Here is a 19,293-nt window from a genome sequence, read left to right as displayed (position 1 = left end):
ATATGTTTCATTTCCAATCTGTTTCATTTCCATGGCAAGAAAGATGACTCATTGGTTGGAGTAGGGGAGGAAAGATGTTATGGGAGGGACCTTAGCCAGGCAGTCCCATGGTAATTACTAGGGGACTGCCTGGCTAAGGTCCCTCCCATAATATCTTTCTTGTCACTGAAATGTTTGCTCATTGTAACCCATTGGCCAAATGTTAGAGTAAAGCTGGAGCTCCTCCTTGCAATTTTTGAACTCAGAAAACCAGGAAGTGGTCAATAACCTGAGTCATTAGATCAAGTCTCAAAATTGGTTAGAGTGCATGGTGTTGGGAATGAGGATCCTGCACCTGCCATAGATGGTATGGTTATAGAGGGAAGGAAGGAAAAGTACACTCATGGAATTGAGGAGGGAAGTGTTAGGAGATATTACTGTGAGAGCAAGTAATTTAACCCAGTCAGATAATGCTTCTTATGGTAACAGATTTAAAAGGTGAGCACAAGAAGGATTTTGATTCAAATCATGCAATACATTACATTTGGGAAATATGGACTTCAGGTTAAGAAAAAATGCATTTTATCACCTCCTTTAATGACATCATTTACAAAAGAGCATAGTAATTAAGGGCAGTCAGAATCTCTACAAGGAATCTCTTCATGGGCTCTGCTACAAATTCCAAAAAACGTTAAAAACACTGGGATGAAGATGAGGCCATGAGCAGCCCCAAACAAGATAACCAGAAACATAATCTTGAAGAAAGTCCTGAAGATATAAGCATTTGCTGCAGCTAAGGCGACCACCCCTATTATGGTAGAAGCAGCACCTTGTACCACTGGGTAGCCCAGGAGATCCAATGCCTCAATTACTTTTTGATTTGCACTCATACTGTCACTAGAAACAAATGCATAAGAAATATGAGCAGAAAAGTCTACTGAAAACCCAATACAAATGATAAGGTTGATCATGGATATGGAATCAAGATTGACATCCCAATATGACATAAAACCTGCCACACCCACAATCACAGATGAGATAGCAAAGGTGACCCACAAAGAACATAGTGGATTGGGAATGAACAATAAGGAAACTACCAACATGGCAGCAGCTGCAACAGCAACATTTTGAATAGTGTTGTCTACGATCACAGTATACTGATCAAAATAGATAAATGCAGAGTGATACAGAGTAAGAGGAATGTCACACTGCGCAGCAATACTTCTTAGTTGGTTTAACATCGTCTTTTCACTCACCGCAGTACTGACATTTACTGACTGAATGAAGAACCGGGAAGACAATATTTCTCTTGCAGTTCTATTAACTTGAATATCCCACTCATACTCTGGAAAGAATTCTAAAAATTGGTCTAAGTGTCTGATAAAAATAGTCCTATTATTTATATCTTGGTGTATAGCTTCTAAATATTTCTCATATGCCCTTAACCAAGAATCTGAGAATGCTTCATTGACATACTTATTCTTTTCTAATGATTCAATACAATTGTCCAAATCGTTCCGAATGAGTTCATCCCAATATGATACAGATTTAGTGACAAAAACCATGATCCTAGGACCAAATTCTGAAAAATATTTCTTTTCCATAGAATAATAAGGAACAACATAGGAGTTATCACTGGCCAGGTTTTGAAGGTCTATACCTTCCTGGATTTGAAAACACCCATAGATACTAGCAGCCAGGTAGCCAGCATAGAGCAGCACCACAAACAACTTAGACCACATGTTCGTGAGCAAGGGGCCATAATACTTCCTAAAGAACGCATTCATTGCATGGATTTCTTCTTCACCATTTGGTGAGATATAAAGGCCTTTTCTACAGAGAATCTTTTTTGCAACTGAATATCTGCCCTGCTCTTGTTGAAAGGCAAATTTGTTCAGATAGACTTCAGCTTTACCATTGAGGGCAAGAAATGCTCCAAAATAGGTAATGTTATATAAAAAACAAAAAAGAAGGGTTGTTCCTGTATAGATACAAAAGGCCTGCACAGATTTGAAAGAGGTCATGATCCCGACAAAGAAGGCAAGGACATCAGTCAGCGTGGTGATTGTAATGGACACAGCTGCCTCTGCATAGGTATCAGCCAGCCTCTCTTCAACGCTATGGATGAGTCTGGTCCGCTGCCAGGCAGAAACCATGATAAACATGTCATCAACACCAACTCCTATAAAGTAGGGGGAAACAACTGTAGTTTATAACAGTTCATTCAAAATTAAACAGAATTATCCAAATTTTTTATCTATTACAATCTGTACTATTTTCTCTTCTTTGCAGAGATGAGGACTGTATATTTGTACATTACACATACTATGGGACTTGGGTGATTTCCTGGTTAGTTCTACTGAAGTGCTTTTTGCTCTTCCTTTCTCATTCTTGGTAATAAAGACTGCCTCTTTGGGTAGGGCAAGGGGAAAATATACGTTTGAGAATTAAGATAATGATAATGTAAAAAATATTAATACAATTTTTAAAAATTTATATATTTTTGAAAACAATTACGAGACGTACCCATTATGACAAGCTGAATTGGAATTCTACAATTTAACCTGATACCATCATAATATCGTGAGAAAAAGATCCTGCATTATATGGAATGTGTCACCCTTCTCAAGGGTGCTTGAGTCACAACCCTAAAATCTCATAAACAGACATTAAAACATGATTGTGTAGGCTACGTAGCAGGTGGGTTTGAGATACTACTAGTCCCCTGAGTCTCAACCTTAGAAGGTGATTAATCCACATTGCGAGTCCCATCAAACCATGAAAATGTACCAAGATACTCTGCCATGAGGCTCCAACCTCCAAAGGCATCTCAGGACCAATAAGAGAGTAGCTCACAACCCTGCTATGGGATCTGATATGTTTCTTTTAAGGGACCTGACCTAGCTGTGATGTATGGCCAAAGCAGAATCATTGAAATTCAGTTGGAAGGGATGCTAAATTTATCTAGTCCAACCTGTCCTGGTAGATAAATTTCTTTATAACATCTCCAAGCAGTCACCTAGTTGTCAATTGAAGATCTAAAGAAAGGAAGAACTCACCGCCTCTGGAGGAAGATAATTCCACTTTTAGATTACTCTGAGCGTTAGAAAGTTTCTCGTTGCACCAAGACTAGTTTCCAACCACTTCCTAATTCTACCAGCTGGGATCAACCAAAACAAGTCCACTGACTCTCACATGACTCTCTTTAAAATATTTAAAGACACCTTTCCTTTCTCTCTTAAATCTTCTCTTCTCCAAGCTAAATGGTCCCATTCCCTTGTCTGTCAGATAAACAGGACACGTGTATTGTACTAAATATAGGTAGGAGAGTTATAATACTTGAATGCTTAAAATAAATTGATTATATAACAGAAAATCTATATATTTTAATAGGTCTTATACAGATATGAAAAAGAAGAAGTTTCTTTCTCTGGTACAATTTGGGCAAACTGGAAAGATCTTTTGCCTTGAAATCTTTCCCTTGCTGTTTAATGTCTATAGGCATTATGGTAGGTAGGAAGGAACTCATGTAGCCAGGTATGGGCCCTTTCCTTCTGCCAGGAGAAACAAGTCCTTAATGCTCTGCTACAAGAAGAAAAACAAAAAAATAAATAAAATTTACATGAAAAAGCAGAGGGGAATCCTAACCTTTGTCAGGGGGTTAAAAGAGGGAAAATGTGATACAAAGAAGGAATGCATGAAGAAAAATGGAAGCTTTGGAACAACATAAAGTTGTGATACTCTTCCCAAAGAGGCAAGGTTCCTGACTTGGGGTTCGTCGACACCCAAGCAGTCCATAGATTGATTTCAGGAGGTCTATGAACTTGGATCAGAAAAATTAATCTTTATTTTCACTAACTTCTAACTGAAATTTAGTACTTCCTTCAATTATGAATGTAGGCAATAAACACATTATTCTGAGACAGGGCTTCATAGGCTTCACTAAGACACTCAAGGGAAACCTTGACACACACACAAAAAAATATTTAAGAATTACTGCCTTAGATGGTGGAATTGAACACTAGAAAGAGAAAAAAAGTTTCTCATGTTTTAAGTAATTATAATGAGGACTCAAAGAAGAGATTCATCCAGCACTGGTCAAATGAAAAAGAAACAAGTAGTGGTTATTTCACCACTAGAGGTGCTCAGTTAGTCAAAGGTCAAATTGGCATGAATAGAGAGTTATATCATCTTCTTGGGTCTAATATCTAGAGTGTGACAGCTAGCCTCCGGAGATTTGTCAAAACCTGATAATCATTCTCTATTTCTGAAAATTCACATAGAGACAAATGACTCAAAAAGAACAAGGAGTGCAGGAGAAACCTGCTGATGTGCGTGAGTCTAACCAGATACACAAGGAAAGATACCCATAGCAGATCCATTATAGATAAAATATGATGGGAGACAGTGATCCAAAAGAAAGGCAACAACTATTACCAGGTTGCTGAAGCCTAGATAAAAAATCAGGGGAGGGCAGGGAGGCAATAAGAGATATTAGTAGGGATTTGAGAGTTAATAGGAATTATAACTATGGAATGGCATACATTATTGAAAATGAATCAGTAGAAGGAGTGGTAGAGTATCATTGCATAATAAGATCTACTCAGGGAAAACCATGTATTGGAGTGGTGAAATGAGTTGGAAAGAGGATTGTGTGAGGATCAATAGGTAGAGAATCAGAAGTGATGTTGGGGTAGAATTATTCAACAAACCACCCAGCCAGAAGGAGATGGATAACGAGTTGAGGCAATATCGCAAAGGAGTCAGGAAAATATATCATAATTCTAAAGGACGAACTCTTTGGGCTTCTGTTTGAAATCTTGCTGTCAAAAGCAAGGCAACTAATAAATTCCCAACTTACACTAATGATAGTTGCATTCTATTATCATCATCATCATGATGTCTGTATTCTCCCATCTGGGTACTACAATGAGTAAATAAAACCTGGACTTCTACTATTCAAGCACTGGGGAATATAGCAACTACTTAAACATCATGCTCTTTATATGTAGAACAATCAATTACATGGGACCATGAGTTCATATCCTTCACTCGTATCAAAGGATAAAAAATATACCAATCTTTTATCACTCTGCTTGTGAAAGATGTGGCTTAAATAAATAACTCTTACCTTTAAAAGGAGAATGGAGTGAAAGACAGTTATAGAATGATGTAGACCCTAGATTCTGAAGGAAAAAACCCCACCAGATTTCTAAGGGCTCAGAGAACCTCCAATAGACAAAAATTCTACAGGGAAAGTCAGTCAGCCCAGGAGAGATGGAAAGCTGTCAAGAATGAAATTCTGAAGATACCCATTGGTGTCCTCAAGGAAAGAAATGGGGAGTAGTGTAAAGATTTCAATGTGTACTCACAAGAAATTCATCAACCAACATAGATTTTAAAAAGGCATACACAGGAAAAAAAGACAAGGACAGATAATAGACCATAAATACAAAATGATATCATCCTATAAGGAACACTAAAACACAGAGTGAACAAGGCTGTGAAAAAAAGACAAAAAGGAGAATTTTTTTAAAAACCTGTATCAAGAGGAATGAGGAAGATGAAAGACGGGACATGAAAAGGTAGCAAAGGCTACATGACTGCTTTGAATGAATGGATGAATACACACTAATGAAGAGAAGTAAGGCTGAGCTCCACTCCTGTTTTGTTTCAATTATCCTTGGGCTGGAAAGGACAGAACAGAAATAGATCAAAAGGTCTTGAAACCCAACATAAGAAGGAAGATTGTAAAAGATCACCTACCTGTCTTTGCTAAATTAGTTTCATTAGGCCAACATTAACTAAAATTCAAGAACTGGCAGCTGTGTTTGCTGTGCCCCTTTCACTGATCTTTACGAGAACATGGAGTAAAGAAGGGGCACCTCAAGACAGAAGAAAGGCAAGTGCTTTCCCAATATTCACCAACAGAGAAGAAAGTAAAATCTTCAAAATATTAGGCAACATGCCTGACATTGATCCCTGGCAAAATTTAATGACATGTTATTGAAGGGATTGTTAGCGAACATCAAGGAAAGCATATGATGATCACAAAAAGCCAGGATATCTTCATCAAGAACAGCTTGTGTCAGCCTACAAAGAATAGGCATAGAAGAAGGTTTTTTTGTTTGGTTGGGTTTTTTTTTGGAGGGGGGAAGGGCAGGGCAACTGGGGTTGTGACTCGCCCAAGGTCACACGGCTAGTAAGTGTGTCAAATGTCTGAGGCCAGATTTGAATTCAGATCCTCCTGACTCCAGAGCCAGTGCTCTATTCACCTCACCACCTAGCCAAGCATTTCTTAAGTGCCTGCTATGTGAAAGGCATTGTGATAGGCACTTTGGGGTATAAAGGAAAAAAATGAAACAGTCCTTGCTTTCAAGGAAGTTTACATTCTATTAGGGAAGGTGGTGCAGTGGGTAGACCTGAATTCAAATCTGGTCTCAGACGCTTACCAGCTGTGGGACCTCGGGTAAGTCAATAGCCCCTGTTTGCCTCAGTTTCCTCATCTGTAAAATGGAAGCAATGATAGTACCCACCTCCCAGGGTTGGTGTGTGGATCAAATGAGATAATAATTGTGAAGCACTTAGCACAGTGCCTGGCACCTAATCAGAGCTGCATAAATATTAGTTATTATTTTCAACGATGATAACAAATACAAGATAAATGGGGGAGGGGAGTTGAATTGACACCTGAAGGAAATCGGGAGAGGTTTTATGTAGAAGTCAACACTCGAGGAGAGTTTTGAAAGAAGATTCTAAGAGTCACATGTAAGAAGGGAATGCTTTCCATGTACGGAGGACAGCCAATGTGAAGGCACAAGAGAAGGAGTCCCCTACATGGGGAAGGCTAGTTTAAGCTTGCTGTGTCTTCAAAGTAAATTTCCCTTTGTGTTAGTTACTTGATGTTAAATGGTAAAATGGAACTGGGGCACTAGTCATTGGCGCCTAAAAGAGAGGGGAACACAGCCAGTGCAGGTTTGAACCAATGACATTAGATAAGACAGATACCCCGTAACATTTCAGGGTACTCTACACCCTGGTTCACTATCTCAGAACCAGGCTAGTAACATCTTACTCTCAAGGTTCAAGGGCCAGCCAGGCCTCAGTTTCCTCATATGTAAAATGAAGGAGTTAGGTTAGATGACCTCTAAGGTCTCTTCTAGGTCTATATCTACGATCCTAAGATGCTGCACTGTTTAAAAGAATTGTCAAGGTGAAAGTCACAGGAACATAAGATCATTGAACTTCTGAATCATGTCGTTGAATATTTTTAAAGTATGTTTCATTTTTGTAGGATATTGCTCTGAAATTTTCCCAAGACTGTATTCCTTGATTGATATACAAATAACTCTAAATCTATTCTACCTGCCCTTTTCAATACCCAACCTTCCATCTCCTGCCTTCCTATGATTGTACAAGCTACCTCTCTGAGTACTCCCTCCATCTCAAAGAATGCCTAGCTTCCTTCAAAGCTCAGCTCAGTTGCCATGTTGCTTTTTCCAATCATCAAGTTGTTGGTACTCTCTCTACCAAAATTACTTTGTAACTATTTAGTATTGATTATTCATGTTATCCCTCCCACACCCCAGTAAAATATAAGCTCCTCAAGGACAGGGACTGTTTCATTTCTGTCTTTGTAGCACTAGTGCCAAGAACATTGAGACAGACAGACAGCAGACAGACAGACAGATAGGTAGATAGATAGATAGATAGATAAACAGATAAATCATTAGACAGATAACTTAGTAGATAGACAAAAAGACAGACATATAGAGATAGATCAATAAACAGATGGATAGAATGGATAGATAGATCAATAGACAGAAGCAGAGAGATCAGTAGACAGATGATAGAGATAGAAATAGACTTATATGTATATAGATGCATAGCACGTCCTCAAAAAGTGTTTATTAAATGAGGACAGCTGAACAAAATAAATAATTTTGTGCCGTAAGTGTGCTTATTTTGTTTGTATGTCTGTATTTACTGGTAATAATAAAAAAGGAAATAATATTGTATTGTGTAGGCCTGGTGTACAAATTCAGAAGTAGATGAGAAAAGCTTAGAGGAACCTAATCAACTTTTTCTTTCCAGATCTTTTAACTTAATTGAAATAGATTTATAATCCTATTTCTCTTTTGCTTACCTAGAATAAGAAATGGTGCATTGGAAACTGTGACAACAAATGGCACCCCACAATACAGCAAGAGGCCAAAGCTGCTCAGCACTGCTAAACCAGCTGAAATGACTCCAAATGCTGCCACCCACATTTTGCTGATTATGTGATTCATCCTGAAAAATTTGAAGAAAAACATTAATGAAATAGTAACCCATCTATTTAATTTCAGCTAATTCAAACACATTTTCTTCGAAGTCCGTAAGATAGCACTAAATAGTGAATTTATTCACAGCACTGATTTTAAAGATACTTATGAACTTATTCTGGTTTTTGAAGGTTAATACCTCCCTCAACATTGATCTGCAGAGACAGATGCAAGCCTCTTTTTTTTTCCTAGGTGTAGGCACAAACATGGCCCACATCTTCTTTCAAGAGAAAGCTATTTAGGTTTTTTCTGTGGTCAATAAGTGGCATAGGCATTCTCTGAAATCCTCCACAGGGTAAGGTCCAGAGTTTTGAGCTAAATCACAGAAACATAGAATTTCAGAGTAGGGATGGGCACCACTGAACATCTAGTGCAACCCATTCCCCACTGTGACATACCAGTCTTTGCTTGAAGGTCACTTGTGTGGTCTATTCAAAATGTCTCCCACTAAATGCAACATGACTTGGACCATTAAAGAAGGGAATGAGGTTGTCAAGAGACAGAAGCAAAGATTGAGAATCTGGGAAAATACCAACAGTAAAGTATGAAGAAAGAGCTCATCAATCAGCGAAGGATTCAGAGAAGGCACAGTTAGAGAAGTAAGAGAATAACAAGAGTACGGTGCTTCTGAGGCCAAAGGAAAAGAATTTATGTGGTATGAGGGGGGATGGTGAAGAGTAGACAATTATTCAGAGAGGTCAAAGAGAAAAAAATAGGAAAGGGGAATTCACCCGATCTTTAGCTAGATGTTTGGTGGCCTTAAAGAAATTTCAATAGAGTGATGGAAACTGAAGCCCAGGGCTTGAGGAAAGAGCAGATACTGAGAAAGTAGAGGGCAGAGTATAGCCAACTTTTATCATGAAATTTAGTTATGAAAGGGTGGAAGAGGAGGGACGGTCGCTGAATGGGATAAAGAGATGAAAGAAAGGTCTTAAAAAAGAATTGGGGGAGGGGCAGCTAGGTGGAGCAGTGAGTAGAGCACTAGCCCTGGAGTCGGGAGGACCTGAGTTCAAATCCGGCCTCAAATACTTGACATACTTACTAGCTTTGTGACCTTGGGTAAGTCACTTAACTCCAATTGCCCTGCCTTCCTTCCTCCAAAAAATAAAAAAAAAAGAATTGGAGAGATCTGGAAATGTTCAAAGGCAGATAGGTAGGAGCTTATGGTGAGGGAAAGAGTGATGGTGAATGAAAAAGAAAAGTCCCAATAGAGGCATAGAAGAATGAGCCCATGGGCATAGGTAGAAAGGAGTAGAGACATCTCTTCTTCTGTGATCAGAGGTAAGCAAAAGATTGTAAGTGTCTTGTTGGAAGGTTGACGTCTTCTCATTGAAGTAGGAGGCTAGGCCAACTGCTATGTGGGGTGACAATTGATTAGAATAGGGCTAAGGGCTAAGGGGGAGGTGTTATGGGAATGTCATTTGTACCCAAGGTAGTGAGACCAGATGACCAGACTTGGGGTACAGATAGAGGAAGACTGGGGTAACAAGCACCACTGATGGAGGATTTACAGAAATAATCTGCCTCCAAGTACAAAACTGAATTTGCTGTATTGGCATTTGAAAGGTCTCCACTTAGCCTTTGCTTCAAGGTTCTAGGCAGGGGCAAGGCAAAGCAATGCTGACCTGACGGTGAGCTTCCACATGGTTTCAGTGTCATTCGCATGCTCACAACTGTCAGTAGTTCTGTATTCTCTAACAAATGCACTCTAAGCTGCTCAATCGATCTCTAGTTCCTTACCTGTTGCCTACAAACATACACAGGTTTCCCATCCTTAAGAACAAAACCAAAAAAAGCAACTTCTTGACCCTATTAACTGTATTTCTTTCCTCCATTTTATAACCAAACTCCTAGAAAAAGGCTAATAATGGCTAACATTTATTTAACACTTTATTGTTTGCAAAGCACTTCATATACCGTATCTCATTTGATCTGCACACCAATCCTACAAGGTAGGTGTTATCATTATCCTTTTGTGTAGATGAGGAAACCTAGGCAGACAGAGGTTAAGTGACTTGGCTAGGGACAAACAGTTAGCATCTGAAGCAAGACTCAAACTCAGGTCTTCTTGACTCTAAGTCTGGCATTCTATCCCGTATGCTACCCAATTGTCTACAGTCAGTGCCCCCACTTACTCTCAGCTCACCTAATTCTCAATTCCTTCCAACCTGACTTCCAACCTCACCACTCAACTGAAATAGCTTGTTCCAAAGTTACCAATGATCTTAATCACATCCAGTGGCCTTTTCTCAATGTTCATTCTTCTTAACCTTTTTGCAGCATCTGACACTACTGACCACCCTGTCTTCCTGGACATTTGCTCCTCTCTGTGATTTTGGGCACCACTCTCGCTTGATTTTCCTCCTTCCTCTTTGGCTCTTCCTTTTCCATCTCCACAGCCAAACATTTATTAAGTGCCTATTATGTGCCAAGGGCTGTGCTAGGGGCTGGGGATGCAAAGTTAAAAAAAAAGGAACATCCCCATACCCTCAAAGAGTCTGCAACCTATTAGAGAAGACAAAAGGTGCAAGTTGATCAAAAACAAATATAGGGCAATTCTGGGGGTGGGCACTAGCAGGAGGTGGAGATAAAGAAAAGTTTCATGGAGAAGGTGGCATGTGAGGCAAGTTTGGAAGGAAAGGGGGATTTTTAAGAGTTAGAGGTGAGGCAAGAATGAATCTTAGGCATAGGAGATAGTCATTACAAAGGTCCAAAAATGGGACATGGAGCCAGACATGAGGGACAACAAGGAGTCCAGTTTGGTTAGAGCATGAATTAAAGAGTATGGGAAGTGAACTAATACTGAATAAGATTGGAAAAGGTAGGTTGGGGGCAGTTTGTGAAGGGCTTTAACAGCACAACAGAGGAATGGATGCTGGAGGTTACAGGTAGCCAAGTCATCAAAATCTTCCATGTTCCTAACTGGGTGTAGTCCAAGGCTCTGTCCTGGGCCCTCTTCTACACTCTCAAGGTGATCTCATGATGATTCAATTATCATCTCTATACAAATGACTCCCTCATCTATACATCCAGCTCTCACTTTCCCCAGCTCTCATCCCACAATATCAACTGCGTATCGAACATTTCCATTTGGATGTTTTGTAGACATTTTAGACCGAATAGGTCCAAAATAGTATTTGGTATCTTTCGTCTAAAAGCCAAACTTCTGTTGAAGGCAGTGCTATCTTTCTAGACACCCAGGTTTACAACCAAGAAATCACCTTGACTTAGTACTCTTCCTAACCCTCTCCTTTCCACATTCTCATAGCACTTTTATTGCACTACTTTTATACATTTAGCTATTAAAAAAGTAAATTATGATAAGAATTACGTACAAAAATCTCTTCTGCCAGATTGTAAGCTTTCTTAGGGGAGGCACTGTTATTTTCCTTTTGTGTCTCCCCCAAAACCTTTAATATGCTTTGATAAAATAGGCGTTTAATAAACATTTATCGAATTAATATACGATGCTAAAATAAATGGTAGAAATGGAAAAAAAATTAAATCAAACTAATTTGGGGTATCACCCAGATATGGCAAAATATAGTTGTTTTGCTCAATTCAACCAGTATTTTAAATTGGATTAATTCAAACACTTTTTGTGCACAACTTATATTCCTTGCAAGAATGATGGAAATGCCACGATAATTTTAAACAACCCCACCCCCAAGAATACATAAGGACTTTTTATCTTTGAATTCTGAGTTCAAACTTCTGTTTTATCAAAATAGCCAGAGAACAATTTATAACCGGAAAAACAAAGATTCTCACAGTGGAAAAATAAACTCATTTATGTTATAGTTATGGCACACACTTTATCAGTGATTCCTGCTGTAATGTTTTAAATTTAACATAAAATCAATGACTTGCTTCAATGACTTGTTTCACTGCTCTCTCTTTTTTTGTTGTTGGGTTTTTTTTGGGGGGGGAGAGGACAATTGGGGTTAAGTGACTTGCCCAAGGTCACACAGCTAGTACATGTGCCAAATGACTGAGGCTGGATTTGAACTCAGGTCCTCCTGACTTCTGGGCCGGTGCTCTATATTCACTGTGCCACCTAGCTGCCCCCACTGCTCTCTTAATATAAGATTATATTCAATACAAATACAAAGGACCATTAAGGCAGTGAATAAAGTAAATATGATGGGCCAATTCTAACTTGTACCAGTTTCTTTGCTTCTAAGCTTACTTATAAGCAAACGGTGATGGGAACAAAAGAGAAGATACTATTTAATTAAGAATTTAAAAAATAAGAAGCACAGTTACCTATAACATGAGACCACTGAAAAGAATATGATGAGAAAGTAGGAGACAGAAAACAATGGAATTACTTCCTTCACATTTCCTTCGAATTCCTCTTGTCTGGATAGTGATGTAAAGTAGGACACCTGACAAAACAGAACCAGGCAAATTACATTTTTTTTATTTGTACATAAATTTTAAAGGGCAAAATACATCAGTTTACAATTTGAATATGTAAAAATTCTAGGAGAAATTTAAATATACAGATTCTATTTTTTGCTACAGAAAAAAAATGCAAATTTGCTAGCACCATCCTCTTCTCCCACATTCCCCACTGAGTCACAACTTCCTTTTTTTTTTAACATGACTATTACCTTAGGAGTGTATTTCCAAAGTAAATTTTGACCCAAGAAAAAATGAGGAAAATGAGGGTTCCCAAAATGAACAATCTAATACCAGTGAAGTGGGCAGTTTCTTATTGTACCCAATTCTAAATGCTTCCATACCCTCTCAGCGACAAACTCTACAACCTAGAGCCCCTATTTCACTCTGGTGATGAGCCTAGATGGGTCTTTAGTCAGCTTCCACCCTGATGGTTTGAGACTACTGCAGGGAACTCGGAGAAAAACCCAGCCCGTATGAAGGAACTCTGCATTTAAAAGTGTTTTCTCCGGAAAGCGTAGTGAGTGGGGCTGGAAGCCACGAAGACCCAGATTCAAGTATTGCCTTTGACACGTGTTGGCTGTGTGACCCTGGGCAAGTCACCTAACCTCTCCCAGTGCCCTGGGCAACCCTCTAAGGCCCCAGAACAGGGAAATCCTGCGCTCCATCCCTAGCCTTGCCTCCCCATCTCCAGCCGCACGCTCCTGTAGGTACCTCCAAGTTCTCCAGCTGCAGGCTCGGTAGCTTCAACGGGAAGTCCTGGAGGAAAGTGCTCAGCCATTTGCGGCTCATTTCACGGTCGTGCTCTGCGTCTTCACGCAGGTAGTACACCAGCTTCAGAGCCTTAGCCGACTCCAGCCTCCTGTAGGGGCTTACCCCGGACCCGAGTTCCACGCCCCCGACCAGGCTGCCCAGAAAGACCGAGAGGGTGCCATTTACCTCCAGGACGGGGAAAGTAAGACTCGTGGGCACAGTCTGAAATTCCAGAAGCGGGTTAGGGAGACTGCACCCAGAGAGCGTCTGGGCGCACAGGTTTGCGTAGGTGGAGACCCCTTCTCCTTCTGTGTTCTTTACACTCAGGTTCCTCACGGTGGTGTCCAGCAACCTGACCTCCTCCCAAGCAGATGGTGTCAGCAAGTCCGAGGAGGTAGAGACCACCAGGAGCGAGGCGAACGAGCCCTCTGTTATGAGCCTGGACTCCGAAAAGCGCCACGAGTCATTGGTAGGAAAATACTCCTGGGCCAGGCTCCTCTCTCCCTTCGCCGGGCCCCCAACGGGCGTGAACTGCTCCTCGATGTCGTCTGATTTGCGCTGTTCCAGGAATATAAAGCCACTTCCCAGGCCGGCAGACAGCAACACCGGCAGCAGCAGGAAAACCCAGGGGTACTTGGCCACTAAGCGCCCCAGCCGGCGGAACAGCCGCGACAGGGGGGCCTCAATGCAGTCGGTGTGGCACTGGGGTGCCCTGACCTGGGAGGCGCGGTCCTGGCTCTTGCTGCAAGCGACCGACTTGTCTGCCTCTTTCCGTAAAAGAAATTCAGGCTCCGGCGGTGGAGACCACGGACGGCTATCGGAGGGTGACTTGTGGCCGCTCTGAATCATCCTAGGAATCGGCTGCATTGTGAACATATTGAGCCCTAAGAGAGCTGACGGGCAGCAGCCTCCGCGGGCTGCTCCCGGGAGAAATCAAAGGCAACGCAGCCTGGAGGAGCTGCCCGGACCCCTCGAGTCACTCCCTAAAAGTTCTGTCTGACTACTCTACACGCAAGTCCCCCAGGCCCTGCAGGTTCCGTGGAAATCACACCCAGACCCAGCCTTCACGACAGGCGTGGAAGAGGCGGGGAAGTGAGACTCCGAGGACTTTTTCCTGGTCTCAGTTTGACCCTTGTCACAACCCCGGTGTGCGTTGAGACCTTGGACTGGCTTAAACATTATTTCTGGAGGGATACTTGGGAGGGGGAGAGGGGAAAATCTCAGGGAGTAAGACAACCTTGCTGGGAGATTCTCTCCACTCCGATATAGAAATCTAAGCAAAAGGGTCCCTACCAAGAGGCTGAGCAGCGAACACCATAAGCTCATGCCAATAGAGGCTTTCAGGTGTATGTAGAGATTAATGGTCTAGCAATGTAAAAAAGCCAACTGATCATCGAAAGGATGTTTAAGACCTACCCAGTTTTGCAGATAGGTGCCATCATCTATAAGGTTTCTTAAGGATCTACGGGATAACAATATAGCCAACTCTGAATCATCCAAACTAATGAAAGGAAAAAATTTTTTAATGGCTTTGAGTTGCTTTTTCCCATCATGTTTATTTTCTCATATCTGACTCGGGCTAATGGGGGAAGGAGCCCACATGAGGATCGGTTATAGGAAGAAGCCCATTTAAGATTAAAAATGTGCTGTGGATATACAAAGCACAAGTACATTAGTTCTCAGGTGGACATAATAAAGAGTTTCTTATATAGTATTGATACAAAATTGACAACTGAATGGTAGGTAGGGTCTCTAGCAGGGGTAAGGAAACCTGTGGCCTCAAGGCCTCATGTGGCCCTCTAGGTCCTCAAGTGTGGCCCTTTGATTGAATCCAAACTTCACAGAACAAATTCCTTTAATAAAAGGATTTGTCCTGTAAAACTTGGATTCAGTCAAAAGGCAGCACCCAAGAACCTAGAAAGCCACAGGTAGCCTGGAGGAAACAGGTTCCTCACCCCTGTGGTGAAGTCTTCTTTCATGTAGTTTCATACTCTCACTGGCCTTTGATCTGGATCTGTTAGCACCGTCTAAGTTTTAATTTTGTAAATTCCACTTCTCTGGGATTTAAATAATGCCTGAGAGAGTTATAATAAGAATAATTCACATTTTTAAGGTTTCCCCAAAACTTTCCTTGCAATAATCCTATGAGATACTGCAAACATTTTATCCTCATTTCACAGATGAATAAAATAAGGTTCTGAAAATACTAATGACTAGTCTAGAGATCACATAGCTTAAAAAAATCCAAGGTAGGCTTCAAAGGCACATTCCATTTACACCACTTTATAGGCTATATGATTCTACTTCTTTGTTTTGGGATCCTGGGCAATGCACTTGTCATGGGATATCAGGCATTATAATTATATGGGTTGTTATCTCAGTCCTCTGCTAGACAGTTTCCATGATGGAAACAAAAAACTCTTCTCCCTCAGTCTCCAACCTAGGACAAAGCTTTACAGAGTGTATGTTGTTATGGATCGGAGCATCATCAACATAGAGAGGAACATAAGGTTCAGAGTGGTTAAATGACTTCCCCACAGCGATAGCTAGCAGCAATAGTTAGGGACAGGATTTGAACACAGTCCTTCAGACTCCAAGTCCAATGTGCTTTTTATTACACCATACTAGTTCTCCTCTCTCACTTGACAACCTGGTGTTGATTTCTCACCAGCCCATGGAACAGATACATGAATTGCAAGGGATGATGATGAGGGAAGTTTTAAAGGACAGTCTACCTCTTGGGGTCAATATGGTTGCCCCTCCAGCCCTGTAATGACTCCCTATCATTAGTTCCAGTAATAAGAGGTGGACAGTGACCTAGAAACTAACTGCTCAGTTATTATGAATATTTATTTATGATTTCAGGTTGAGTAACTCATGTTGGTCTTGATTGCAGGCTGGTCTTGTGTCAAGATAATCTATGCTACCATCTGTTGGGACTTAGGTATCGAATGTCTTCAAGGCAATTTGCTACTGGGTTGTAGCAGCAGAAAGCCTCCTTCTAGCAAGGAAAGCTACAGTTCTACAGCTCTGTATCACTACCCAAACAAAGTCAACAGAATCCAGTATTATGCCATAAGCTAAAATTTAGTGTATTATTTTGACCATGTCCTTGGTCTCAGACAGCTATATGATTTGGGATTCAAAAATTCCTTTTAACTGCTGTTAAATTCCTGTTGGTGAATTTATACCTCCAAAATCCAATTTGGGAACTCTGCCATCCAAAATCCCACAGGAGCTTTATAGGGAGGGTTTCAGGTGATGATGCTCCTCTCACTTTCAAAATCATCTTGGATTAGCATAAGAATGAAGCTAGGGGCCACCACAAAAACTGGATGAAGAAGGCAGGGTCCCCAACTTCACGTATCATATGTAAATGCCAATGACTTTCGTGCTACATTTTACCTAGCACAAACTTCACCATTCTCACTACATAAATAAGAAAATATTGCACTAATTCAACAAGTGTTCCTCTGGTTGCTTTGCTATGTTTTTCATTATAGGTCCCCAAACTGTATCTTTCCCAGAGATAGAAAGCATTTCTAGGATTCATATCAGATCTGGAGGAATTATGAATGGACAAAACATGCAAATAGATCACACAGAATCAAGTTCCACCAGCAGGAGTTAAGGCTCTAAATCATTTTTTAGGGACAGAAAAATATTTACAAAATGCAAGGTATTTTCAAGACTGATGGAGTCCCTCATACAATTGTTAAAAATGTGGGTGATGGATAGTTGTTTGTGAAGCAGGAAGAGTGAGTGAATTCCTTTCATTTCCCATGTAATCCCTTCCAGCTGGTGCCAAGGCCATTAAAATTATCCTGTAGTTTTGACAAATGACAAAGAATCTCTTAGCAACCCTGGAGGGGCAGAATGGAGCTGGCAACCTTTACTCTGTACTCTGTTTTTGGTTCCTATTTCCCTTTCACTACTATCTACCACCTGCAGGCAAATAAACACCTAGAATATGTAAGCAAGAACATTAAACTGACACATAGCACACATAAGAGAATGAGATTCAGTTCTTGCTGGTGGCAGGGTCTGTCAAAATAATGAAATACACTCGGCCCTTTGTAGCTCATCTTTTAAAGTAGCCTGCCAATTATTCTCATGTTATTTGTTTGACAAGACATATGAGAGGCTGAGCACATGCTAGCTGGCAATAATACCTGAAAAGGGGAACCCAGGTTACTCCAAACACTGAGGAGGAGAAAGGAGCAGGGAAGGTCAAAGGTAAACCAGTAGAAAAAAGGCTGCATTGTGGGAACCCAGAAAATGGCTGAATCACAGATGTCTCTCTATATACAGACCCTCCTGGGCTTTAGACAGCATACGGAGGTCTGTCTATCATCTCTTGGTCGATGAACATGTTGGCATAAGCTAGACTCCCATGGTCCTAGAGACCACTGAGTTTCTCATAATTTGTACAGTAAACCATCATGTTTTACCAAACTTCTATAGTATCCATGAGAAGTTTGTCTCTGTGTGGGAATCAAGGGACATGTATGTGATTTAGATTTTCAGATTGCCGATAGAAGGCAGCGGCAGGATACTACTTGTAAGCTCCTTGAAGTCAGGAACAATTTGTTTTTACCTTTGTAGCCCTAACATCTTATGTAGTACCTTATACACAGTAGCCACCAGATAAAAGCTTGTTAAGTTTAATTGAAGTGACCAGTAAAATGTAACAAAGGAGACTCCAGTTGTATATAAAGGGAAAAGTCAGTAACAACCTCTGAAGTAGCATTGTTTGGTCTGTTTTGTTTTAAATAGAGTATTTGAAGAATGGAAATATGTCTTTGAAATGACTACCAATAAGAGAGGTGCCCTCTAGAGAAAAGATGTGAAATTGAGGGACTAATGCTATCCTGGCTTTGGGCCATTTTCCTTCTCATACTTTGGATCCTTTTGCTTTCTCTTCTGTCAGATAACAAAACCTATAACAGGTGACATCAATAAAGTTATTTTTCCACATAATCACGGCATTATCAGATACTTAATATAGGCCAGTTACTTACTGGAACACAGGAAATGCTGAGATTTTTTCTGAACTTTAGTCAAGGCCCTTTTACAAGTTAATTTGTCTCTCCTCTATAAAATGTTAAAAAAAAACACCATGACATTATCATTTTAAATCCCATCTGACTATATAAGGAGACCGTGAGACGGAGTCTAAAACTTTCAGCTTTGGAGAAGAGAGGAATAAGTACTAAAGGTAAGAAACAACTATCTCTTTATAATTGACAAAAATCTGGACATAGAAGCCTAATTGTAGCACTCGTTGGGACTGATCCTGTGAAGCCATATTATAAGATGGACAATGACACAACAGGATCCTTTCAGGATTCTTGGTGGCTAAATCTCTTTGAATGGAATCCAAGCTGAATCCTATTTAATGCCAAATTCAGTGCTATATAAAATTGTTATACTAAGGTTCCTGTGTCCTTTCAATTCAGTGAAATTCAACAAACCCTAATTAAACTTCTGTTAGGCACTATGCCAGGCACTGGGCATAGAAAAAAAAGCAAAAAGCAAGAGTACCTGCTCTCAAGGAGTTTATATTCTGAGTTTCTTTTATTTTATTTTGTTTTTACATATCATTATTTATAAGTCATTTTAATTTTACTTCAAACTGTAGTAAACTCTAAGTTAACCAAAAATCAATAGGTATCTATGTATGTGTGTGTGTGTGTGTATACTCACACATACTGATTTTATATATACTGAGATATGCAATATATTAATATATTATACAATGATACATTAATAATATTAAATAATAATATATTTATATAATATATAATCATGCAATAATATGTTACAAAATATA

General features: G+C 40.2%; 1 protein-coding gene across 1 annotated transcript; it reads right to left on the bottom strand.

Annotated features, from left to right (window-relative positions):
• Nucleotides 1-605: 605 nt before the first annotated feature.
• On the bottom strand, nt 606-14,327 carry PTCHD3 (patched domain containing 3). Its single transcript, XM_036760527.1, has 4 exons — nt 13,422-14,327; nt 12,570-12,691; nt 8,126-8,271; nt 606-2,161 (listed from the first exon to the last, which is right to left on the bottom strand). Exons 1-4 carry the CDS (start codon nt 14,325-14,327, stop codon nt 606-608), a joined length of 2,730 nt encoding a protein of 909 aa, XP_036616422.1.
• Nucleotides 14,328-19,293: the final 4,966 nt, after the last annotated feature.

Source organism: Trichosurus vulpecula, chromosome 5 (genome assembly GCF_011100635.1).
Source record: "Trichosurus vulpecula isolate mTriVul1 chromosome 5, mTriVul1.pri, whole genome shotgun sequence".
Lineage (NCBI taxonomy): Eukaryota > Metazoa > Chordata > Mammalia > Diprotodontia > Phalangeridae > Trichosurus > Trichosurus vulpecula.
Note: the sequence above shows the minus strand (reverse complement) of the source record. Positions and strands in the feature narration are given on the sequence as shown.

Coding starts and splice junctions, on each gene's coding strand:
- PTCHD3 (XM_036760527.1), bottom strand. CDS start 14,327: ATGCAGCCGATTCCTAGGATGATTCAGAGCGGCCACAAGTCACCCTCC. Junction 12,692..13,421: donor TGCAGCTGGAGAACTTGGAG/GTACCTACAGGA, acceptor CTGTTTTGTCAG/GTGTCCTACTTTACATCACT. Junction 8,272..12,569: donor TCAGTGGTCTCATGTTATAG/GTAACTGTGCTT, acceptor CAAATTTTTCAG/GATGAATCACATAATCAGCA.